The 24,567-nt window shown below is 51.7% G+C and overlaps 1 protein-coding gene across 1 annotated transcript in view; it reads left to right on the top strand.

Moving 5' to 3' along the window:
* Nucleotides 1–24,567, top strand: part of GOLGB1 (golgin B1) — a 30,786-nt gene that overhangs the window by 692 nt on the left and 5,527 nt on the right. Inside the window, exons 2-13 of the mRNA XM_070754990.1 lie at nt 451–604; nt 774–793; nt 5,065–5,220; nt 6,626–6,766; nt 7,833–7,958; nt 9,109–9,222; nt 10,028–10,430; nt 13,025–13,110; nt 14,431–19,286; nt 20,326–22,240; nt 23,439–23,632; nt 23,741–23,816. Of these exons, the coding sequence (XP_070611091.1) occupies nt 451–604; nt 774–793; nt 5,065–5,220; nt 6,626–6,766; nt 7,833–7,958; nt 9,109–9,222; nt 10,028–10,430; nt 13,025–13,110; nt 14,431–19,286; nt 20,326–22,240; nt 23,439–23,632; nt 23,741–23,816 (8,241 nt within the window). The remainder of the gene's footprint in view (nt 1–450; nt 605–773; nt 794–5,064; nt 5,221–6,625; nt 6,767–7,832; nt 7,959–9,108; nt 9,223–10,027; nt 10,431–13,024; nt 13,111–14,430; nt 19,287–20,325; nt 22,241–23,438; nt 23,633–23,740; nt 23,817–24,567) is intronic.

Genomic DNA, 24,567 nt, shown 5'->3' on the forward strand with positions numbered 1-24,567 from the left:
CTAATAAAATAAAATAAATACAGTAGTACCTCTAGATACGAGTTTAATTTGTTCAGAACCGAGCTCGTATGTTGATCCAACTCGCATCTCGAACGAATGCCTTTAGACTTTTTTTTTCCGCGCCGAGATAACCAGAAGCAAGGATTCTTGCGCCACCTAGTGGAAGCTCGGCTCATATCCTGAATTTGAGCTCGGGTGTCGAACAGAAATTTCGCTCGCGTCATGGCTCGTAACTTGGAATACTCGCATGTGGAGCAGCTCGTATCTAGAGGTACTACTGTAAATAAATAAATAAGCAGAGAATCAGAGAGAGAGAGACTCATGCCTCTGGCTCCCTCTTGTGGCCATCTACAGCACTAACTCATAAAGTTATAGTGCTTCAATACGTACAATCATTCCTTATTAGCTTAGGGACTTCTGTTTCCTGTCACCCATACCTCCCCCCTGCAGGGACCGGAGTTTGAATCCAGCCAGCCGAATGGGGAGGAGAGCCCGGAGGATGTGCTGGAGCGGCTGGCCCACATGGAGAAGCTGGTGGTGCAGCTGAAGAGCCTGGTGTTGGAGAAGGACGCTCAGCTCCAGCAGAAGGATGCCCACGCTTCAGGTGGGGGGAAAGCGGGCGCCCTTCTCTTGGACAAGGCTGCTCCACTATTTCCTGTTGCATTTTGGGGAGGGGAGGGTGAGGGACGACATAGGAAAATTAGCCTGGGTAGGCTTGCTATATTTAAAAGTCGAAAAGCAATTCCCTAGTGTTCTGTCGGGCTCTCTGGTAGAATCCTCCAAAAATTCACAGGTACAAATTTCAGACACACACACACGTTTGAAAATTCAAAACAATGTTCTTTATAATGAAAATTCCCTTAACCTAAGCCCTCTTTTGGTATAGCAAAGAGCCCTCGTCTCCAAACAACCTGGTAATTGGTACAAGTCCCTCATCAGTTCTGTGATACTTAGCTTGCAGCTGTGAGGCAATTCACAGTCCTTCTTCTTTCACAAAGTGAACACACTTTGCTCTGGTTTAGTTTCAAAGCGGGGGAAAATCAGCACACAAAAGGTCAAAATCAGTAAAGCAGTCAGGAAACACAACGATCAGATAATCCTCCACAATGGCCAAACCCACAGGCTGCTATTTATAGCAGCCTCACTAATGACCACAGCCCCACCCAACCACTGTAGAATGGTTACATTTTTAGTTCAGCTGCTAATGGAGCCTGCCTATTCTGGTTGTAAGTGGTGACCATCGCAAAGCAGGTCATCAAGTGACCGGACCTAATTTGATGACATTTTGTGTGGAATTGGTTTAAATGAACACAATGATTGTTTAAGTCAGAGGTGTTCAAATTTGGCAACTTTTAAGATTTGTGCACTTCAACGCAGCTGGCTGGAGAATTCCGGGAGTTGAAGTCCAGAAGTCTTAAAAGTTGTCAAGTTTGGAGACCCCTGGTTTAAATAGATCCTTGGTATGCTGTGAGTTAGTGTGGCAGAAAAACAGAAGTAAATAGTGATTTTAGTAAAAAAGAAAGAAATAGAAGTCATAAATAAAGTTGGCTGTCTGACTTTGGCCCAGTCACCAGGATCCAGTGGGTTCTATTCCGCCTTATGCATGAGAGGTGTTAATTGTATGAGCAGAGTAATCGTTGTTTACCAAGATTGTGTACACACAGAAATGTTTGGATTGAGATTAGTTGTGAATATAATGCAGCTATACTAACTTAAATTAAAGTTTACTTTGAGAAATAACATATTGTACCAATGGTTCTCTAGAACAGAGGTCCCCAACCTTTTTAGCACCAGGGACCGCTTAAGTTAGACGAGTTTTCCACGGCCCGGTGGGGGGGGGGGGGCTTTGGTCATATGGGGGTGGGGTTATGGAGGGGTGGAGCTTAGTGACGCAGCCCTCCACACTTCTCCACAGGGCGGGGAGAATGAGGAGGCTACGCCAGCCCGCCAAGCGTCGAGGGGGCTTCTGAGGCTGAAGGGAAGAGCCGGAATGCCCTTCCCGTGTTTAGATTGGGGGAAACGGAGGAGGCGGCGGTTCTTTTCTCCTCAATCCAGAAACTTGGCGATCGCGCCCCACCGCCGCCGCCTCCTCCGTTTCCCCCAACGGCAAGCAATCTAAACGCGGGGAAGGGCATTCCGGCGCTTCCCTTCAGCCTCAGAAGCCCCCTCGACGCTGGAGGGATGGTTATGAGGGGAGCGAGCGAGGAGAAGAAGACGTCCCCACTCATCGCTCCTGAGGGAACGGGTGAGGGCGTCGGAGACCCAAAGCCCATCCTGTGAGGAGGGACGAGCGAGCAAGCGGGGCCACCCGGAGACCTTTCCCCGTCTTCTTCTCCTCGCTCGCTCCCCTCATAACCAGCCGCCCCGCTCACGGGGGGATGCCCGTTCGTAGCTACCAGCCCGCCAAGCGTCGAGGGGGCTTCTGAGGCTGAAGGGAAGAGCCGGAATGCCCTTCCCGCGTTTAGATTGCTTGCCGTTGGGGGAAACGGAGGCGTGGGGGGTGGGGCGCGATCGCCAAGTTTCTGGAGCGAGGAGAAAAGAACCGCCGCCTCCTCCGTTTCCCCAAATCTAAACACGGGAAGGGCATTCCGGCTCTTCCCTTCAGCCTCAGAAGCCCCCTCGATGCTTGGCGGGCTGGCGTAGCTACGAAACGGGCATCTCCCCGCGAGCGAGGAGAAGAAGACGGGGAAAAAGGTCTCCGGGTGGCCCCGCTTGGCTCCGTCTCCCTCCACGCAGGATGGGCTTTGGGTCTCCGACGCCCCTCGCCCGTTCCCTCAGGAGCGATGAGTGGGACGTCTTCTTCTCCTCGCTCGCTCCCCTCATAACCATCCCTCCAGCATCGAGGGGGCTTCTGAGGCTGAAGGGAAGCGCCGGAATTGCCCTTCCCGGGTTTAGATTGCTTGCCGTTGGGGGAAACGGAGGAGGCGGCGGTTCTTTTCTCCTCGCTCCAGAAACTAGTGCGATCGCGCCCCACCGCCGCCCGCCGCCTCCTCCGTTTCCCCCAACGGCAAGCAATCTAAACGCGGGAAAGGGCATTCCGGCTCTTCCCTTCAGCCTCAGAAGCCCCCTCGACGCTTGGCGGGCTGGCGTAGCTACGAACGGGCATCCCCCCGCGAGCGGGGGCTGCTGGTTATGAGGGGAGCGAGCGAGGAGAAGAAGACGGAAAAGGTCTCCGGGTGGCCCCGCTTGGCTCCGTCTCCCTCCACGCAGGATGGGCTTTGGGTCTCCCGACGCCGCGGACCGGCTGGAAAACCCCAACGGCCCGGTCACGGTCCGCGGACCGGCGGTTGGGGACCTCTGCTCTAGAACACAAAGTAACCCAAAAGATGCCTAAATTCAATCCTACTAACTCAACCCTAATCTCAACTCCTAAATACTACTCTCACTCCCTACTTCTCACCGCCTAATAGGAACGACAAGTCACTAACTTCAAGGTCTGCTTTTGAAGCCGACAATCTCTTTCCCTACCACCCTCCTCTTTAGATTTGTTAAGTTATATATGGTAAAGATAATAAATATGGTCAATGGAATATAAACTAAGATCGAAATATGAACAGAAATATTGTAACAATATATATACTAAGGAATATAACTGACCTCTGTAAATCTTTGTTAATTCACCTGAAACTTATTACACTTGTACTCTTCCTCCCCCTCCCCCCTTTTTTCGATTTTGTACTCCCTTCTCCCCCTTCCCCTTTTATAAAACTAATAAATTATATTTTTTTAAAAAAGAGAAATAACATATTTAGGTAAATAGTCTAAAGTCATGCATATAACAAGTCAGAACAACAATCCAAATATTACCGAGTGCATAGTTTTACCATTTGTCTCAAGCTTAAACACATTTTAGCTGTAATACTTGACTACAATACGGAGCAGGCAGAGAATTGCAGAGCAAATCTAACAGCGAGTAGCCAAACAAAGAGAAACAAGAGAGGGGGACTTAGAGAAATATGATATAAACTGTAGCTCCCTCTTGTGGCAATCTGCAACACCTGCAGCTAACATATTGCCAACCCAACAGTTATGGTCTGAGTCTGAACAAAAACCAGCTCAACTCACCTTGCGGGAGGGAACATAGGAGTCAGGTATGCTGGATATGTTCTCACCTTGAGTCGTTTGTAAAAGTAACAAAGGTGGGATATGGAGCAATCAATAAATGAGAGAGGGGCAGTAACCTGGCCCTTGGGCCCCTGCAGGAATCACCCCTCCCAAACATAGGAACCTAAGAAGAGCCCTTCTGAATCAGGCCAAAGCCCATTGAGTCCAGCATTCTTGGCCCACAGTGGCCCACCAATTGTCCATGGGGATCTTGAGCAGAAAGAGAAGGCAAAAACCTCCCTTTCCCTTGACCCCTAACAAATGGGACCCAAGGGGACCCTGCCTGCTTGCTTCAACCAACATAGAGGTGGCACTTGTACATCTGTTTCAATAACCACCGATACACTTGGCATCCATGAATCTGTCTAATCCTGCCTTGAAGCTATGCAGGCTGGCAGCTGTCACGACCTCTTCTGGAAGGGAATCCCATCAACCAAGGACCTTCTGGGTGAAGAAATATTTCCCTTGATTTGTCCTCACTTTCTTACCTGTGAGCTTTTACGGAGGGGCCCCTCGTCCCAGTATTGTGGGATAGAGAAAATAATTTCTCTCTATCCACCTTTTCTATCCCATGCATGGTTTTATACCCTTCCATCAAGTCCCCCCTTAAACACCATCTTTCAACCTGGTTTCATAAGGGAGGGGCTCCATTGCCTTCGTCATACTTCTTGCCCCTTTTTTGCACCTTCTCCAGTTCCATTCTATCCTCCTTGAGGTGTGGTGACCAGAGCTGTACACAGCACTCCAAGTGTGGTCTCACCATCGATGTGTACAGAGGCCATACAACGCTTGCCGACCTAGGCAGTGAGCTTTTCCTTCTGGACTGAAAGGGCTTCCCGGGATCTTTTGTTCCCCTGATGCAGACGACTCTCTCCCCAAACCCCTCACACACACACACACGCACACGCACACCCTTGTGGCTCTTGCCGCTTGTGTCTGACCTTCAGGGTTCCCCTACAGGAGGAGAGGCAGGCGGCCGAGGCCAAACTGCTGAAGCTGAAGCTGCAGGCGAAAGTGAAGGTGGCCAACCTGAACAAGCGCATCGAGGAGCTGACCGCCCAGGGAGGGCCAGCGCCTGTCGAGGGGCAGCCGGAAGGGCCCCCGCCTCCTGCCCAGGTGAGCCCCCTGTCAAGGGTGCCAGTAGCATCATAACTCAATCGGAGTCCCAAGTCAAAGGGCTCCTCAACGTTCCAATTGATTGCCGGAGCCACGGGGAGAATTTCCGGGGAAAACCAGAGGTGCCAGGATGGGAAAGGCCGAATTTGTGTTTCCCACCCAGTTGAAAGTCCACATCTCTTGTCCCCCACCCACCGACCCACCCACAGACGTATCACGTTGCCCACTCAGATGGTGCCAGCGTAGTGCTGGGTGGGCATAGGATGGCCTTGAACTACTCGAAGGAATGCTTTGGGGCTGCATCCCGAAAATCACCCCTCCCAATATACACAGCTCAAAGAAATGGAGGGAACCCTCAAAGAACCCATCCTACATCTGAATGGACGATCTACAGTGGTCCCTCGATTTTCGCGGGTTCGAACTTCGCGAAAAGCCTATACCACGGTTTTTCAAAAATATTAATTAAAAAATACTTTTCCCCCCATACCACGGTTTTTCCCGCCCAATGACGTCATATGTCATCACCCAACTTTGATCCGCCTTTAATAAATATTTTTTTAATAAACTTTAATAAATAAACATGGTGAGTGATAATCTAAATGGTTGCTAAGGGAATGAGAAATAGCACTTTAGGGGTTGAAAGTGTGAAGGGAAGGCTTGTGATACTGTTCATAGCCAAAAATAGTGTATTTACTTCCGCATCTCTACTTCACGGAAATTCGACTTTTGCGGTGTGTGTGTGTGTGTCTCGGAACGCATCCTCTGTGAAAATGGAGGGAACACTGTATTCTCATTGAATACTTTGTTCTATGCAAAGTTGAATGTGCACAACACCATGTGAAATTGACTGTCAATCAGTGTTGCTTCCTAAGTGGACAGTTTGGTTTCACAAGAGTTTGATTTACTTAGAGTTCTGTTGTGTTGTTTGAGTGTTCCCTTTATTTTTTTGAGCAGTATAGTTAATAAAGATTTTTTATTATTATTATTATTATTATTATTATTATTATTATTATTATTATTATTATTATTATTTTAAATCACCCCTCCCAAGTTCTCACCGACATCAGGCCTTCTATAGATAGTGTGGCAAGCCATTGGTTTCTCACCAACGCCTGCACCAGCTTGACACCCCTCCCCCCCTCCGCAGGGGCCAAGTCACCATCTCCAAGCCGGGCGGCCAAAATGTCCCGCGTGGGGCAAAGGTGGGTCTTTTCTGGCTTCCCATTCGGCTACGTGGCCCCTTCCTCTCCAGAGACCCCCTGCCCACTTCCGCTGGCAAAGAGACCCACTTTTGATAACACAGAGATGTGACGGGCGCTTTGCCTAAAACGTGACCACTTTTGGAAAGTCCAGAGCTGCCTAAATCTCCCCCTAAAACTCCTGCCTGTCTTCTGCGCTTCCCCAGGGAGACCACAGCCCAAGCGAGGGGCCGCCGGACGAGACGGGTGGGCTCAGGAGGCAGCTCCAGGAGCAGGAAGAAGCGGCGAGGGAGCTCCGGCAGCAGCTGGAAGAAGCGAGGGGAAGACTCGGTGATGCCCAGGGCCAGGTGGGGGATCCGCGATGCCCGTCTGGGCTTTTTTGGGGTTGGTGGTTTCTGTCCTCTTGGGACCTTCTCAGGCTGATATTGGCAAAACCAGCGACTGTAAATTATAGATTCCTGGGTGTTTTCTCTTCTCTGAAATTTCTATAACTTCTCCTGCAAAGCTTTGCCGTTTGTATACATACGAGGGTTATCAGGAAAGTAAGGTTACAAGGCCCGTAGCTCTGGCGGGGAAGTCGGTATATAGCGGGAAGCCAGCGGAAGAGACCAAGCAGTGACAGGGATCAGTAGATCATCGACTCTAACCTGGGGAAGATTAGCGATGAGCGACCTCATTCCGTTTCCCAGTGGTGTGCGCTGTCATGCGCTCCCTGAATGCGAAGGGCAGGGACGTTGCTGCAATGGGGGCCCAAGATTTTTTCGCCGATCGCTGAGTTTTGAATTTTGGGGCTGAAGGAGAATGGGTGTGATGCCACTGCCTTGATTGATGGTTTGCTCTCTGGAGCCCAAGTTTCATCTCCTGTCACTCTACAGTTGAGAAAAGCCTGGCCTTCAATCACAAAACGGTCAAGAAATTCTCAGGCGGCCTTGACTCTGTCGACATTGTGTGCATCTTGGGCCCCCATCAGCTACTCTACTCTAGAATAGAATAGAATAAAGATTGTATTCTATTCTATCCTGTCCTGTTGTGTTCTATTCTGTTCTATGTGGAGATTCTATTCTACTCTATTATTCTGTTCTGTTCTATTCTATTCTATATAAATATTATATTCTACTTTAGTATTCTATTCTATCTGTTCTATTCTATATATTCTATTCTATTCTACTCTATTGTACTTGTATTCTAATATTTTCTTCTCTATGAAGGTTCTATTCTACTCCATTATTGTGTCCTATTCTCTTCTGCTCAAAGATTCTCTTCTCTGCTCTTCCCCAACTCCCAGGCTGCCCATAGAAGGGGATGATGTTAACCCTGTGTCTCTTTCCTGCTCAGAGGCTCCAGCGGTCGCCTGGACTCTTCTCATTCTTCCCCCATCATAACCCTCATTTTATTTCACGCTCCCCCTGGCAGATCTGCTCCCTTCAGAGGGAGGGGCTGGAGAAAGAGACCCTTCTGGAAGAACAGGCCCTTCTCCAGTGCCAGGCAGAAGCGCAACAGGTGGAGGCCTGGGCAGCCCGCGAAGCAGAAGCGCAGCAGGTGGGTTGGTTTCAGGGAACGCTGCCATCGGTCACGGTCACCCCTTGACTGGCCTCAGTTCACTTAAGGACCATTTAAAGTTACAACGTCACTGGAAAAAAGTGACTTATGACCATGTTTCACACTTACGACCGTTGCAGCACCCCTGTAGTCACGGGATCAAAATTCAAACGCTTGGCAACCGATTCGAAGTTATGACGGTTGCAGTGTGAATCCCGTTTGCGACCTGATGAGCAAAGTCCATGGGTTGGGGGAACCAGTATGACTAACTAACAAGTGACAGCTTTGTAGCGATGGCCTGGAGAGCGTCAAGGCAGGATGAGACAGATTCAGGGATGCCAAGTGTATCATAGGTGGTGATTGAAAGGGATGTCGAAGTGCTGCCTCTGTGTTGGTTGAGGCAGGCAGGGTCCCCTTGGGTCCCATTTGTTGGGGGTCTAGGGAAAGGGAGGGTGTTGCCTTCTCCTTCTGCTCAAGATCCCCATGGACAATTGGGGGGCCACTGGGGGACAGAGAATGCTGGACTTGATGAGCTTTGGCCTGATTCAGCATGGTTCTTCTTATGTTCTTCCCTCCTTCTCTTTTTCCCTCCCTCCTTTCTTCCTTCCCTCCTTCTCTCTCCCTCCCTCCTTCTTCCTACCTTCTTTTTCTCCCTACCTCCCTCCTTTCTTCCAAGTGCCACCTCTATGTTGGTTGAGGCAGGCAGGGTTCCCTTGAGTCCCATTTCTTCAGGGTCAAGGGAAAGGGAGGGTCTTGCCTTCTCTTTCTACTCAAGATCCCCATGGACCATTGGTGGACACAGAATGCTGGACTTGATGGGCTTTGGCCTGATTCAGCAGGGCTCTTCTTATGATGTTCTTATAGTCTTTGCTATAAGCCACCCTGAGACCTCAGGGAGTGGGCTGCATTTAAATTCAATTAATTAAGTTAAATTAAAATTAAAGTCAATGGAGCAGCCAGATCCACTTACCCACTGAGGCAAGAAATGTCCTAAAATTGGGCAAAAGCCACTAAACAAAGGTCTTGCTCAACGACAGGAATTTTGGCCTCCTCAGTTGTAAGAGGCAAAGTCAGCAGTGAGGAATCTTGTATTTTAGTCTTGTGGCTTTTTGAAACAGGGCCTTTTGGGGGCCTCTCTCTCTCCCCCCAGAATCTGAGGCAGCTGCAGCGAAAGGTGGAGGAACAAGCGGAGGCTTTGTTGGGCCGGTCACAGGTGGTCGAATTGCTGCAGCAGGAACTCAACATCACTCAGGAAGAAAAGCAGGTATCGCCCCTGGGATCCCCAGCAAAAGACGCCTTTTATGGCAATTTATTTGCATGCTAAAGCTGCCCTGGTCTTATTTTCGTGGAAACACGATATGTGTGTGTGCCAGACATGGCCGACTAGCGGGGACCTAGGGGAAGAGCCTTCTCTGTGGCAGCCCCGGCCCTATGGAACAAACTCCTTCCGGAGATTTGCACTGTCCCCACTTTCCTGGCCTGTGAGGGTCTAAAAATCCACCTTTGTCGATAGGCTTGGGGTCACTGAGCTGCTAACATCTAGCCCCAGCCAACAGTTGAATGTATGTATCGATGTGATTGATTAATTTTAAGTATTGGGGTTTTAAGACTGTACTTTCATTTAGATTCTATTGCAGATTTATAATCTGCATAAATTTGCTGTAAGCCGCCTTGAGTCCCAGGAGAAGGGCAGCATAGAAATTGAATAAATAGATAGAATAGGAATAGGAATAGAAATAGACAGACAGACAGACAGACAGACAGACAGACAGACAGACAGACAGACAGAGATAGATGAGATAGATAGATAGAATATATAAACCAGAATTTAGCACACAACAGTCACAGAGCATAATAGTAATAGCAGAGAGTAATCAGAGGGAGGGAGGGAGGGAAACACGCGTCTGGCTCCCTCTTATGGCTAACTGCAACATTACTCTTAAAGCAATAGTGTTTTAATACATTTAAACATGCATTTATATATGTTTACATATGGCCAAAGCCAACCAGTTGATGTACACAGTATCAACGGTGACTCTCTCCGCACTTCCGTCTTTTCTCCTCCCTAGAATCTCCTGGAGAAGTTGCAAAAGGCCGAGGCAGAGCTGGAGTCCTCCAGAAGCACCCTGACTTCCGCCCAGGAGGAATCCGCAAGGCTGGTCGAGAGGCTGGAGCTGGCGCTGGCCGAGCAGAAGGCGGCCTTCCAGCGCAGCCAGGAGGAGGTGCAAGGGCTGAGCCGAGAGCTGGCCCAGGCGAGGGCGGCCCAGGCCGAGCGAGAGCAGGAGAGGCAGGACCAGGAGGCCAGGCACGCCCGGGAGGTGGCGGAGAAGAACCAGGAGATGGCGGAGCTCCAGAAAGCAGAGCAAGACCTCCATGCCAGCTACGAGGCTGTCCAAGCGGAGAACGCCCGGCTGCGGCACAAGGCGGATGCGCCATCAGAGAGCCCACCCGACGACGCTTCTGCCACACAAGGTATTTATTTATTTGTTTATTGTTAGAGTTGAAAGGGACCATGAAGGCCATCGAGTCCAACCCCCTGCCCAAGCAGGAACCCTATAGCACACCAGTCAAGTGGCAGTTCAATCTTCTCTTAAAAATATCCAGAGTGTTGGAGTTCACAACGTCCGCTGGTAGGTTGTTCCATTGGTTGATCGCTCTGACCGTCAGGAAGTTCCTCCTTATCTCCATGTTGAATCTCTCCTTGGTCAGCTTCCAGCCGTTGTTCCTTGTCCGGCCCTCTGGTGCCCTGGAGAATAAAGTGATCCCCTCCCCTCTGTGACATCCCCTCGTATACTTGTGGACTGCTATCATGTCCGCTCTGGCCCTCCTTTTCTCTAGGCTATCCATGCCCAGTTCCCTCAGTCTCTCTTCGTAAGTCTTGGTTTCCAATCCCTTAATCATCTTGGTTGCTCTTTTCTGCACCTTCTCCAGAGTTTCAATGTCTCTTTTGAAGTGTGGTGATCAGAACTGAATACAGTACTCCAGGTGTGGTTGGACCAGGGCGTAGTATTTATTTATTTATTTATTTATTCATTCATTATTTATTTATTTATTTGATTTGATTTGATTTGATTTGATTTGATTTGAATGCCACCCCTCTCTGAAGACTCGGGGCGGCTAACAACAATAAAAAAGACAATGTAAACAAATCTAATATTAAAAATAATCTAAAAAACCCCCAATTTAAAGAACCAATCGTACATACAAGCATACCATGTATAAATTGGTAGTAGAGTGGTATTAAGACTTTGTAGCTCAGGGTGGAAATGTGAGAGTTTCTGGCGCTCGCTGAGCTTGCAGACGTTTTATAACCCTACTAGGGAGCATCACCAGTGCTAGAAGGGAGCAAGGTTTGCTCTCTGTGTTAGGAGTTACGGGTTGGGCCCTTGGCAGCTTCCGGGGTTTTGAGCCCTTTCAATTTTTGCCAAATGAAAAACGTCCCCTCGGTCTGGCTCAGTGTTTTTCAACCAAGGTCCTGTGGAACCCAGGGATTCTGCAAGGGCCAGACAGGGATTCCGTGACTTAATAAAGGGGGGGGGGTGTTAAAAAAAATTAGGGCAAAACCGACCAGGGCCGTATCGCGCCTAACCTGCATACCTGCACCATGCTATGCATGACCACTACGCAGTTATTCGTTGCTGCCCTTGTTTACCTTCATACTATTTCCGTTTCCATTGTTGGACCGTACGGTGTCGTACGCATTAATTTTCAATATAGTTTAAATCTAAACGTATTTTTACCGCTGACATGGACCGATTTATTAAGTTAGATGAAGCTGATGTTACTGAGCAATCGCCTGACGTTGCACCTGAATCCACAGTGCAGATTTAATTAATTAATTAATCAATCAATCAATCAATTAATTAATTGGATTTATATGCCACCCCTCTCCGCAGACTCGGGGCGGCTAACAACAGTAGCAAAACAGCATATAACAATAATCCAATACTAAAAACAGTTAAAAACCCATTAATATAAAAAAACAATCATACATACAGACACACCATGCATAAAATTGTAAAGGCCTAGAGGGAAGAGGGTCTCAATTCCCCCATGCCTGGCGGCAGAGGTGGGTTTTAAGCAGCTTACGAAAGGCAAGGAGGGTGGGGGCAATTCTGATCTCTGGGGGGAGTTGGTTCCAGAGGGCTGGGGCCGCCACAGAGAAGGCTCTTCCCCTGGGCCCCGCCAAACGCCATTGTTTAGTCGACAGGACCTGGAGAAGACCCACTCTGTGGGACCTAACTGGTCGCTGGGATTCGTGCAGCAGAAAGTGGTCCCGGAGATATTCTGGTCCGATGCCATGAAGGGCTTTACAGGTCATAACCAACACTTTGAATTGTGACCGGAAACTGATCAGCAACCAATGCAGACTGTGGAGTGTTGGTGTGACATGGGCATATTTGGGAAAACCCATGAATGCTCTCGCAGCTGCATTCTGCACGATCTGAAGTTTCCGAACACTCTTCAAAGGTCGCCCCATGTAGAGAGCGTTACAGAAGTTGAGCCTCGAGGTGATGAGGGCATGAGTGACTGTGAGCAGTGACCCCCGGTCCAAATAGGGCCGCAACTGATGCTGCCGATTCTCGTCGTAAGACTCGTCAGTACAGTCACAATGATTTCGCTGTGGGATTCACTTGGACAGGAGACCCAGACTTTCGCTGGCTGGGGAATTGTGGGTGTTGAAGTCCAGATATCTCCATGTGGCCAAGGTTGGGAGACACTGGTATACGGGGAGCAGTTTGCTAGCAGTGCCAGGGCGCCGGCTAAATTGAAACAACACTTAACTACATTACATCTACATTTTTAGATGGAAAAAAATTGGGGGCTCACCCTGAAGGGACATAAAGGGTAGCGGTACATGGTGCAGGTTCTGCCAGGAATCTGATGACACCAAAGGGGTCCCCTGAAGAAGAAAGGTTGAAAAACACTGGTCTGGCTGCAGATTCGTGGCGTGGGCTCCAGTGGGTGGCCGTTCTCTGTTTATCTCAGCTTGGGTGTGTGTGTGTTTGTGTGTGTGTGATTCCACTTCGAGGTGGAGAAAGCTCATGTTGTGTTTTCTATCCCAGGAAAGACCCCCGAAGGACCCCCGGAACTCAGCTTGTCTCAGCCAGAACTGGAAGCGGCCGCAGTCCCATCTCCTCCCCCGAGCCAGGTAATTCTTTCCATAAATTACATTATTGATTGATTGATTGATTATTTATATGCTGCCCACTCCAATAGGGCGGCTAACAGTAGTTATAAGTTTTTAAAGCAATATGAATAAACAGGAATACTAAAAAATACATAGAAGCCTTAAAAACCCATACATATGTGCAGTCAATCCTAATCCCAGGCCTGCTGGAAAAGTCAGGTCTTAACGGTTTTCCGGAAGACCGGTAGGGTGGAGATAGTGGCAGTTGATTCCAAAGGGTCGGAGCCGCCACAGAGAAGGCTCTTCCCCAAGGCCCCACCAGCCGAGATTGTTTGGCGGATGGGACCCGAAGAAGACTGACCCCATGGGCCCTTGCTGGCCATAATGAGGTATCCCCCCCCCACTCTAATTCTTTTCTGGTTCTTCCAGTGGGCCTGGACAGCACAGAGTGGAATGGAGCCCATTAAATGGCTTGTGTGATCTGCTGTCATCAGGGCGGGGGTTGATTTTATTATACTATATCAATTTACTTGATTTTTTAAAATTAGTTTTATTATTTTGTGGTCGGGCGGTAGGAAAAGCAAGTAGGATGCTTTGCTGCATAGCTAGAGGTAGAACAAGCAGGAAGAGGGAGATTGTGATCCCGCTATATAGAGCGCTGGTGAGACCCCATTTGGAATAATACTGTGTTCAGTTCTGGAGACCTCACCTACAAAAAGATATTGACAAAATTGAAGGGGTCCAAAGACGGGCTACAAGAATGGTGGAAGGTCTGAAGCATCAAACTTATCAGGAAAGACTCAATGAACTCCAAAATAAATAAATAAAGTAAAATAATACAATCTAAAATAAATAAATGAATATAAAATACAATATGAAATAAAACATTTGCTTTTGTTTAATTGTTTTGTTTGTTTGTTTGTTAAATTTATATGCCAGGCCATTCCAACAGGACTCTGGGCGGCTAACAATAATCACAATTTTTTGAAACAGTAAAAAAATAAGACGGTAGAAACAACAATTAATACAAAATGCATAAAAAACCCTAAAGGCCATACACACGCTCAGTCATTCCTAATCCCAGGCTTGCCGGAAAAGCCAGGTCTTGACGGCTTTCCAGAAGACCGGTAGGGTGGGGATGGTACGGATCTCTGGAAGCAGTTGATTCCAAAGGGTTGGGGCTGCCACAGAGAAGGCTCTTCCCCGCGGCCCGACCAGCCGGCATTGTTTGGTGGACAGGACCCAGAGAAGTCCAACCCTGTGGGCCCTTATTGGTCACTGCGAGGTAGGAAGTGATCTGCTTTTTGTAGAGGACTGACTCCTCGACTTTCCTTTTTTCAGACCACCGCAGACCAGGCCCTGGAGGATCCCCTGCCGGCCCAACCGGAGGGACAGCCCGATCTCCTGGACTCCTTTGCTGAAGAGAGGCAGCATCAACTGTCCATCCTGCTTCTGGAACTACAGGAGGCCCAGGAAGAGATCGCCTTCCTCAAGGGGCAGCTTCCGCTCTCGGGCAGCCTGGAGGCCCAAGGGGGACAATCCCAGGGGAGCGACGGCGAGACGGAGGGAGAAGGGGCCGCGGCCACCCAGAGTGACTCAAGCAGCAGCTCCCTGGTCACTGTAGACATCCAGGACTCTCCTTCTGTCCTTGGGCTGCTCTTGGGACCAGAGGAGAATGAAACCGCTCAGGGACCATCGCTGGGCTCCGAGATGCAGTCGCAGAAGATTGCCCGGTTGGAGCTGGAAGTGGCTGAGCTGCGAAGGAGGCAGCAGGACGCCGTGGAAACTCACCAGGGAGCCTTGGAGGAGAAGAGCACAGAAATTGTCCAGCTTCGAGAAGAGCTGCAGGGCTCAGCCAAGGCGGTGGAGACCCTGGATGAAGAGCGGGGCCAGCTCTTGTCCCGGCTGAAGGAACTCTGCTTCCTCGCAGAGATGAATGCTCAGCCGGAAGGCAGCCCTGCCCATCCGGAGCTGCAGCCTCAGCTTCCCGACTACGAAAGTGCCATCTCCCACCTTCGTTTGTTGAAAGAGCAGATCCAGAGCCTGAAGAACGAGGCCAAGTCCAAGGACGTGAAAATCGTGGCTTTGCAGAACGACCTGGACGAAGCCCAGGGTCGCCTCTCGGAGCAAGAGGCAGTGGGGAGGAACCTCCTCGGCCAGCTCCAGGACGAGCAGCAGAACGCCCGAGCCCTGGTTGAACAAGCGCGGGAGGCTTCCGCAAGGGCTGAGGAGCAGTCTCAGGACCTGGCCTTGAAGGAGCTGGAAGCCAACAAGCTGGCATTGCTCCTCTCGGAAAATTCCCTGGAGGTCGAGAGGCTCCAGCAGGAATTGGTGGAGCGAGAACGGAGGATGACCGAAGTCAGCGTGGGCATGTCGGACCGGATGGTGCAGCTCAACGAGGAGAAGTTCGAGCTGGGGAAAGAGCTGAAGAGCGCGATGGAGCAGCTGAGCGTCTTGCAGCAAGGGAAGGAGACCAGAGAGCAGGCGGTGGAGACGGAGGACAGACGCCTGCTGCCGACGGAGGAGTTGCCCACCTCGGATGAAGCAGCGGAAGTTCTAAGGAAGGAGAACGAACTCATGAGGAAGAAGCTGCAGGCTGCTCTCCTCAGCAGGAAGGAGCTCCTGGGCAGAGTTCGCCAGCTGGAGCAGGAAGGGAAAGGAGGGGAAGGGCTTCCAGCTGAGAGCCAGGAAGGGCTGGCTCAGGAGACCGAAGGTGGTGGACATCCCTCAGAGAGCCTTAGCGGCCAAGGGCATCCCATAAGGCGAGGCAGGACCGCTTCCCTGAACCAGTTGCCCTCTGCCAAGGAAGCCACGTCGTCGCAAGTCGCCCACGTGGAAGAAGAATGCACGTGGCCACGGACCGTGATTGCAGAGTTGCAGCAACGCCTACAGCAGAAGGACCTCCAGATCGACGCCCTGCAAACTGAGCTCAGAGACTGCAAGCTGGCCCCTGAGAAACAGAGCATGGCGGATCAGAATTCGGAAGGGTCTAGTCCAGAAGATTCTGGGGCAGGTGGATCAAGCAGCAAAACTGACCTCGGCCCGGAAGGAGGAAACGAAACCATCCACCAAGAGTTCTCGGCACTGGTCCAGGAGAGAGAAGAGCTCCAGAAGAAGCTGCAGGAAGCTCTGGTCTCGCGGAAGGAGACCATCAAGAAAGCCAAGGAGAAGGAGCGTCACCATCGGGAGCTGCTAAAGCAGCAGAAGGAAGGCTACAGGTTGCTGCAAGAGCAACTTGAGCAGGAAATCAGGGAGAAGGAGGAACTGCAGGACCAGCTCCAGGTGCTGTCAAAGACCCTGGAGAGCTTCCCTCCTCAGAAGCCTGCCGGAGATGTTTCTTCAGGGCTTGTGGAGGAGTTTGGCCAGCAGGACGTCAATGAACGTGCTCCCTTGGCAACCGGCGAAGACTCAGTGGTGGGCCAGCTGAAGGCCGACTTGGAGAAGCTTCAGGAGGAGAAGAAAGAACTGGAAGCCCACCTGGCGCATCTAGTAGGAGAACTTGACGTCAAGTCTGAGAAGGTGCTGCTCCTCCAGGAAAAAGTTGAGCAACTTCTGGCCGAAGCGGAGAGGGCCGAAGCCGCCTGCAGTCAGGCCGAAGCCAGCATGGAAATCCTGAAGCTGGAGTTGAAGGAGAACCAGGAAGAAATCTCCAGGCAGGAGAAGCTGAGACACCACCAAGAGGAGGAAGAACTCGACAGCAGAGAAGAAATCCAAGGCCTTCGCTCCCAGCTAACGGATAAAGACGAGTCCCTGGCTGGCCTCCAAGCAGAGTTGCAAGCGAAGGAGAATAGGATCCAAGCTCTGCAGGGGCAGTTGGACCAAGCCCAGCAGCTGCAGGTGGAGCTGCAGGCGAAATCGGCAGAGACCCAGTCCAGATCCCAGCTCCAGAGGAAGCTGCAGGCAGCCCTCATCTCCAGGAAGGAAGCCCTGAAAGAGAGCAAGGAGCTGAAGGACGAGTTGTCCGGCACCAAAGCTGCTCTGGAAAGCGCCGCTCTCCGTCTTCAAGAGGTAGAGCTTCGGGCGTCTGAACTGGACAAGGAGAAAGTGGTCCTTTTGGACAGACTGGCGGTCCTCAAAGAGGAACGGGACAAACTCATCTCCGCGGTGGACAGTGCCTTGGTGGAAAACCAGAACGTGACCGGTTCCTGCGAGAGTCTGAAGCTGGCGCTGGAAGGGGTGACTCAGGAGAAGACAAGACTGGGTGAGGAAATGGACTCGCTGAAGGAAAAACAGGCCCAGGAGCTCTCGGAGTGGCGGAGGAAACACGAGGAGCTGCAGAAGGAGTACGAGACGCTCCTGCAGTCGTACGAGAACGTCAGCGACGAGGCCGAGCGGATCCAGCGGGTGATGGAGAGCGTCCGGCAGGAGAAGCAGGACCTCTTCCTCAGGCTAAAAGGGGCGGAAGCTGAGAAGAAGGACAGGGAAGCTCGCCTGCAGGGAGCCGAACAGGAGATGGAAGGCATGAAGGAGAAGATGAGGAAGTTCGCCAAATCCAAGCAGCAGAAGATCTTGGAACTGGAGGAAGAGAACGAGCAGCTGCGGCTAGAAATCCATCCTGGGGATGGCAGTCAGGGTGGGACCAATTCTGTTCTCCAAGAAGAGCTGGAGACCTCCAAGAAGAATTGCCAGACTCTTTCCGACGAGATGAAAGCGCTGGTCACCGAAAAGGACCTCTTGAAGCAGGAGATCCAAGACTTGAGGCAGGCGTTGCAAAACAAGGAAGATCAGAGCGTCACCCAAGTGGAGGAGATGGTGGCCAGAAGCGAGGCGGTCAGTTCCACCATGACATCACCTTCAGAGGAGGTCGCTGAGGGAGGAGACCCAGACACGGGTTCCGAAGTTCTCACCGCCATCACCCCGGGACTTGAGGACGAGAAGGAAGAGCTTAGCACAGCTGCCCCTTTGTGTGATGAAAGAGTTGGGGACAGTCAGCAAGTGGCGGAGCTCCAGGAAGAAGTGGCGGCACTAGAAGATAAGAGGAAGATGGTGGTAGGGGAACTGAATAAGGCCCATGGAGATTTGGAGGTCCTGAAGGAAGAGAAGACCCGCTTGGAGGGCTTAGTGGCTCTAAAAGGCCAGGAACTGGAAGCTCTCCAAGAAAAGGTCACCGAGATGGAGGAAGCTCGTGGGCAAACCAAGGAGCAGCTGGCCGAGGCATTGCGGTTGAGAGAAGCCTTGGAAGCCGAGAAGGATGACCTTGAAGAGAGGCTGATGAACCAGCTGGCCGAGTTGAACGGGAGCATTGGGAACTACCAGCAGGACATGGCCAACCTGCAGAGCGAGAATCAGCAGCTCTCCCACCAGGCGGAAGGCCTCCTCGGGGCCCTGAGCCGCCTGGAGGACGAGAAGCGGCATCTGCTGAGGGAGAAGCTTGAGGCGGAAGCCGAGAAGAAAGAGAACGCGGAGAAGGTCAAGAGCGCCTGGAAGGAAGGCAGCGGCCGGACTCAGGCGAGAGAACTCCAGGAACTGTTGAAAGAGAAACAGCAGGAAGTGAGGCAGCTGCAGAAAGACTGCATCAAAAGCCAGGAGAGGATCAGCGCCTTGGAGAGGACCGTCAAGGCCCTGGAGTTCGTCCAGAGTGAGTCCAAGAAAGAGCTGGAGGCCACCAGGAGGAGCATGGCTGAGGCAGAGGAGAGGACCAAGAAGGTCCAGGCCGAGTTGACTTCTTGCAGGGTCTTGCTGGACGACACTCAGGGCGAAGCTGCCCGAGTGGTGGCTGAGAGCCTGAAGGTGAAAGAGGAGCTCCAGACCACCCGGGCTCAGGTCAGAGGTCAGCTGAGTCAAAAAGAGAAGGAGCTGGAGAGGTGTGTGGAACAAGAGAAGGCCAAGCACCTGAAGGAGGTCAGGAACATGGACGAGAGGCTGGAGGCCTTGCGGAAAAAGCAGGCGCTCGCGGAGGAGTCGGCGCGAGATCTCCAGGTGTCCCTGCGCCGAAAGGACCAGGAAGCCAAAGAGCTTCAGGGCAACCTGAACCACACCTTGGCCCAGCTGGCAGCCTTCACCAGAAGCATGTCCTCCCTGCAAGACGACAGGGACCGGGTGATTGACGAGTCCAGGCAGTGGGAGAAGAAGTTTGGCGAGGCCATCGAGAAGAAGGAGCGGGAGCTTTGTGCCAGAGAAGAGGCCTGCGCTGCCTTGCAAGACCAGGCCAAGGAAATGGCTCTCCAGGTGGAAGCCCTCCAAGGCCTCGTGGCCAGGTAAGGCAAGGGGTTGACCCACCCATCCCTCCCGAGGTTCCTCTGGGGCAAGAGGAGAACTAGAGTATGTACTCCTAGGGGAAGGACGCAGATCTCCTTACCCCCAAGGTCCCCATTTCCTCTACCTACCTACCTACCTACCTACCTACCTACCTACCTACCTACCTATCCATCCATCCATCCCATCTGTCTGTCTAATCTAATATTAGTAAATATTAGTAAATATCTAATAGTAAAAGGGCAGACTAGATGGACCATGAGGTCTTTTTCTGCCGTCAGTCTTCTATGTTTCTATATATCGTCTGTCTGTCTGTCTAATGTAACTAATGCAGTGGCTCTCAACCTTTCTTTGGCCACGCCCCACCTAAGCATCTCTGAAATCCTGATGCTCCCCTCACCAGGGACATATAATTCTTACGATTCAAAAAATGGACTCCAACTCATGTGGAGGAAGCCTAGAAGGCCATTAACCTGGTTTAAAGAAGGTTCCAATTGACCCCATTAAAAAGCAAATTGCCCCCCTGTGGGTGTGGGCCCCACGTTGGGAACCACTGATCTAATGTATCTTATCCACCAATTGTCTGTCTATCTGTCTGTCTATCTATCTATCTATCTATCTATCTATCTATCTATCTATCTATCTATCTATCTATCTATCTATCTTGTATCTCTCTCTCTCTCTCTCTCTCTCTCTATCTTGTATCTATATCTATCTATCCATCCATCCATCCATCCATCCATCCATCCATCCATCTATCTATCTATCTATCCTTGGTGGTGCAGCTACTTCTGCTGATCACTGGCTGCCAGCTAGTTTGGCAGATCGAATCTCAATAGGCTCCAGGTTGACTCAGCCTTCCCAAGGTCGGTCAAATGAGGACCCAGATTGTAGAGCCAGACTCTCTGTAAACCGCTTAGAGGAGAGGACTGTAGAGCACTGTAAAATGGTATATAAGTCTAAATGCCGTTGCTATAATGGAATCAAGTTTGACCCTCCTGTGTATGGGCTCTTATCAGATTCTGCCATTTCTGCTTGCAGCTTGGAACGCAGCCAGTCGGCCCAAGAGTCCCAGGCCCAGGAGGAGCTCCAGCACCATCAAGAAGAAGTCGGGCTGCTCCAGGAGGAGAAACACAGACTCGGACTTCAACTGGAAGAGGCCCAACGGTTACTGAGCAACTCCCAGGCCCAGGTTCTCCAGCAAGGAGGAGAACTTGAGTCTCTGAGAAAGCAGCTTGCCGACCTGCAGGCCTCCTTCCAAGGCTGCGACCGGGAGCGTCTCGAGAGCTCAGAGGCCGCGAAGAGCCATGAGGCCAGTCTCCGGGACTGCAGGCTGAGCGTTGAGCAACTGGGGGCTGACCTGCGGGCTTCCAAGGAGCTGACGGAGAGACTCCACAACGAGATGAGCGAGAAGGAGCAGACGATTGTCCGTCTTGTGGCTGCCAAGGAAGAGGCCGTAGCCGAAGCCCTGTTAGAAGTCCAAGAGCGGCACAAGGGGGACCTGAAGGAGTTGGAGAACCAGTTGGCCGAGACTGAAGCTGAGAAGGCGGCTTTGGAGGCTGACAAGACCAACGCTCAGGAGAAAGCGAACAGTCTCACGGAGAAGTTGAAAAACAGTTACGAAAAGAGCAAGCAGCACAAAGCTCAGCTAGATTCCTTCACCAAATCCATGTCTTCCTTGCAAGATGACCGGGACAGAGTCCTAGAAGACTATCGGCAGCTGGAACAACGTCACCTGGCCGCCATTTTAGAGAAGGATCAGCTCATCCAAGAATCGGCTGCCGAGAACAATTCCTTGAAGGAGCAACTTCGGAGCCTCCACGGCCAGATAGATGACTTGCACGCGGAGAATGCCAAGTTGGATGCCGAACTGGTCCGCTACCGCCAGGACCTGAACCAAGTCATCTCCATCAAGGACACCCAGCAGAAGCAGCTTCTGAAAACCCAGATCGACCGGATCCAGGCTCTGGAGAAGGAGAAGGCGGGCGTGGAAGGCCAACTGCAAGAGTCCGAACTTGGTTTGGCCAACCTACAGCAAAGGGTGGAGGCCCTGCAGCTGGAGAAGCAGAGCCTGGAGCAGGAGGTCCAAGCGCTCAAGTCTTCCATCTCCCAGTTGCAGGACGAGATGCTGGTCCTGCGGGAAGGGGGCTCCATGTTGGAGATGCAGTTGCAGCTGCAAGAGAAAGTGGACGAAATCCAGAGTTTGGGTGGGCAGCTGTCGGTGGCCAATCAGCGGGCGGCGGGCCTCGAAGAGGAGCTAGCACGTCTCCGTCAGGAGTTGCAGGATGCGGAAGCTAAAATGAAGAAAGAGCTCAAAAGCTTCCATCACGACACTGGACTCCTGCGGAACGAGACCGAGACAGCCGAAGAACGGGTGGCGGAACTGGCCAAGGACCTCCTGCAGATGGAGCAGAACCTCCTCACGGTCACGGAAGAAAACCAGGACCTGAAGGCCCAAATCCAGTCGTTCAAGAAAGCCATGAGTTCTCTCCAAGACAGTTGGGATCAGTCTCACGAAGAACGTCACGCCCTGGAGAAGAAATATGCGGCAGAGCTGGAAGAGCAGAGGCAGCTGGTTCAAAGCCTCCAACGGGAGAAGCTCCACGTCCAGGAGACGCAGACGGACCTCGAGAAGCAGAGGGATGGCCTGACCTCCGAACTCGCCGCTCTCCGAGACTCCACGGAAGAGAAGGGCTTCCTGGACAAGCTGGAGAAACTCAACCAGCAGCTTCGATCCAAAGACTCACAGCTTGCCCGGATCTCGTCGGAGCTGGAGACGGCCTCTGGCCAAGTGAAGGGCTTCTCGCAGGCCATGGGCAGCCTGCAGGCAGAGCGAGACCGTCTGCTGAGCGAGCTGGACAAAACCCGCAAGACGGAGGAAGTGAAGCTACAGTCGGCCGAAACGTCCAGCCTCAGGAAGGCTCTCTCGTCCCTGCAGGACGACCGAAGTCGGTTGGTAAGTCTTGAATCTCTGCTGTGTGGGCAAGGAAGGGACCTTGGAGGTCTTTCTAGTTCAACCCTCGGCTAGTTCCACCAGAAGATGCTGGCATGTAACCCTATACCTTATACCATTTCAGACGAATGGCTCTTCTTGAAAGCTACCAATGATGGAGATTCCACAGGGTTGTAGCTGCAACAGAGAAGGCTCTTCCCCGAGGTCCCGGCAACCGACATTGCTTGACGGACGGGACCTGGAGAAGGCCGACTCTGGGGGCCCTTGCTGGGCGCAGTGAGGTATGAAGGAGGAGGCGGTCCCATAAATAGTCCGGCCCTGAGCCATTTAGGGCTTTGAAGGTGATAACCAACCCCTTGAATTGTGTTCGGAGACCGACTGGTAACCAATGCAGCACGCGTAAAGTTGGAGTTCTGGCATACCTTGGTATACCTGTTATTGCACGGGCCATTTGCACCAGCTGAAGTCCCCGAACGCTCTTCAAGGGTAGCCCCATGTAGAGCGCATTGCCATAGTCAAGACGAGAGGGGATGAGGGCCTGAGGGAATGTGCGGAGCACCTCCTGGTCAAGATAGGGCCGCAACTGGTAGACAAGACGAACTTGTGCAAAAGCCCCCCCCCCCCCCCCCCGATCACTGGGTCATGAAATGCCTGCGAGAGAACCTCCGAGCTCGGAGACCAACAGGAGATCCTTCAGTTCAATCAGCAGTGGGCTGCTGCCAATACGCCTGGGATTGGGGTTCTGGTGGCGTAAATGGAGATGTGCAGGCGTCTCCTCGCCCCAATGCATGCGCGCATGAGATTTTGCTTCTGCACATGCGCAGCAAGCGAAATCTCGTGCGAAGATGCTCTCATGCGCGGGATTTTGCCGACCTTTCCCTGCATGTGTGGAAGCAAAGGAATCGCTGAAATCTCGCACGCGAGAGCGTCTTTGCGCAAGATTTCGCTTGCTGCACAAGTGCAGAAGTGAAATCTTGTGCCAACGGGTGCGCATGTGCTCATGACGATCCCAGAGGGCGTATTGGTAGCGTCTGGTAAGTGGAACCCTCGCACGGGTCCAATCCCCAGCTGGTGCCCATATTCTCTCCCGTTGATTCTGTGGGAGTCTTTTGCGGGGGATCCTTTGTGTCCTGCTTGGGAGAACCGGCCGGTCCCTCTGGGAGTCTCTGACCAGCCGCTTCTCCCCTGCTCCCTGCTCCAGGTGGTGGAGCTGAAGAACCTCCAGCAGCAGCAGCAGCAGCAGTCTCTCCAGGCGGGGGTGGAGACGTCCGAGGTCGCCCACTTGAAGGCCCAGCTGCGGCAGAAGGAGCGGGAGATGGAGCGGCAGCAGGAGCTCTTCCGGGAGAAGCTGGAGCAGGAGAGGAGCTCCATGGAGGGGCAGCTCCAGAGGCTCAGGTGGGGGTCTAATCGGGGAGGGGTTTTGCCACGGTCGCTAAAGAAATCATTGGGGTCGTTAAAGTGAATCAATTCCCCATTGACTTTCCTCCTTTTCTTTTTCCCCAGGGAAGAGAAGGAGCAGGGGAGGCGGCAGAGCCCACCCAGCAACGCCCAGGCGCAGGAGAAGCCCCCCCTGGGGGAGGTGAGTGAGGCTGGTTGGAAGGGTCACTCACCCAGGCCCGTATTTCCATTAAAAAAAAAATTATTTTGTTTTTGCTTTTGTTTTTGTTTTTATTTTTATTTTCTTCCTGCCTCCTTTCCTCCCTCTCTCCCTCCCTCCCCCTTTCCCGTCTTTTGCTCTTTTTCTTCCTTCCTTCATCCCTCCCTCCTTTCCTTTCCTTCCCTTCCTCCTTTCCTCCCTCCCTCCCTCCCCCTTTCCCTTTCTCTTTTTCTTCCTTCCTTCATCCCTCCCTCCTTTCTTTTCCTCCCTTTCTCCCTCCCTCCCCCTTTCCCTCCTTTCTCTCTTTTTCTTCCTTCCTTCCTTCCTTCATCCCTCCCTCCTTTTCTTCCTTCCTCCTTTCCTCCCTTTCTCCCTCACCCTTTCCCTTCATTCTCTCTTTTTCTTCCTTCCTCCCTCCCTCCCTCCCTCCTTCCACTCCCTCCTTCCCCCTCTCCTTTCTTTCCTTCCTTCCTCCTTTTCCTTTCCTTGCCCTAGGCGACCCCTGTGAAACGGTCGTTCTACCCCCAAAGGGATCCCGACCCCCAAGTTGAGAACCACTGACATATGATGATGTGTGTATCTATCATCATCATAAAAACGTGATGACAGATACACACGTCATCATACGTTTCTTTCTTTTTTAGCCTTATTTTGATGGACATCCCACCACAGAGGCTGGGCTGACCTGTTCACATAAAGCTCAAACCAGCCAATGTCTTTAGGCCACTCTTGC

Source organism: Erythrolamprus reginae, chromosome 6 (genome assembly GCF_031021105.1).
Source record: "Erythrolamprus reginae isolate rEryReg1 chromosome 6, rEryReg1.hap1, whole genome shotgun sequence".
NCBI classification, from domain to species: domain Eukaryota; kingdom Metazoa; phylum Chordata; class Lepidosauria; order Squamata; family Dipsadidae; genus Erythrolamprus; species Erythrolamprus reginae.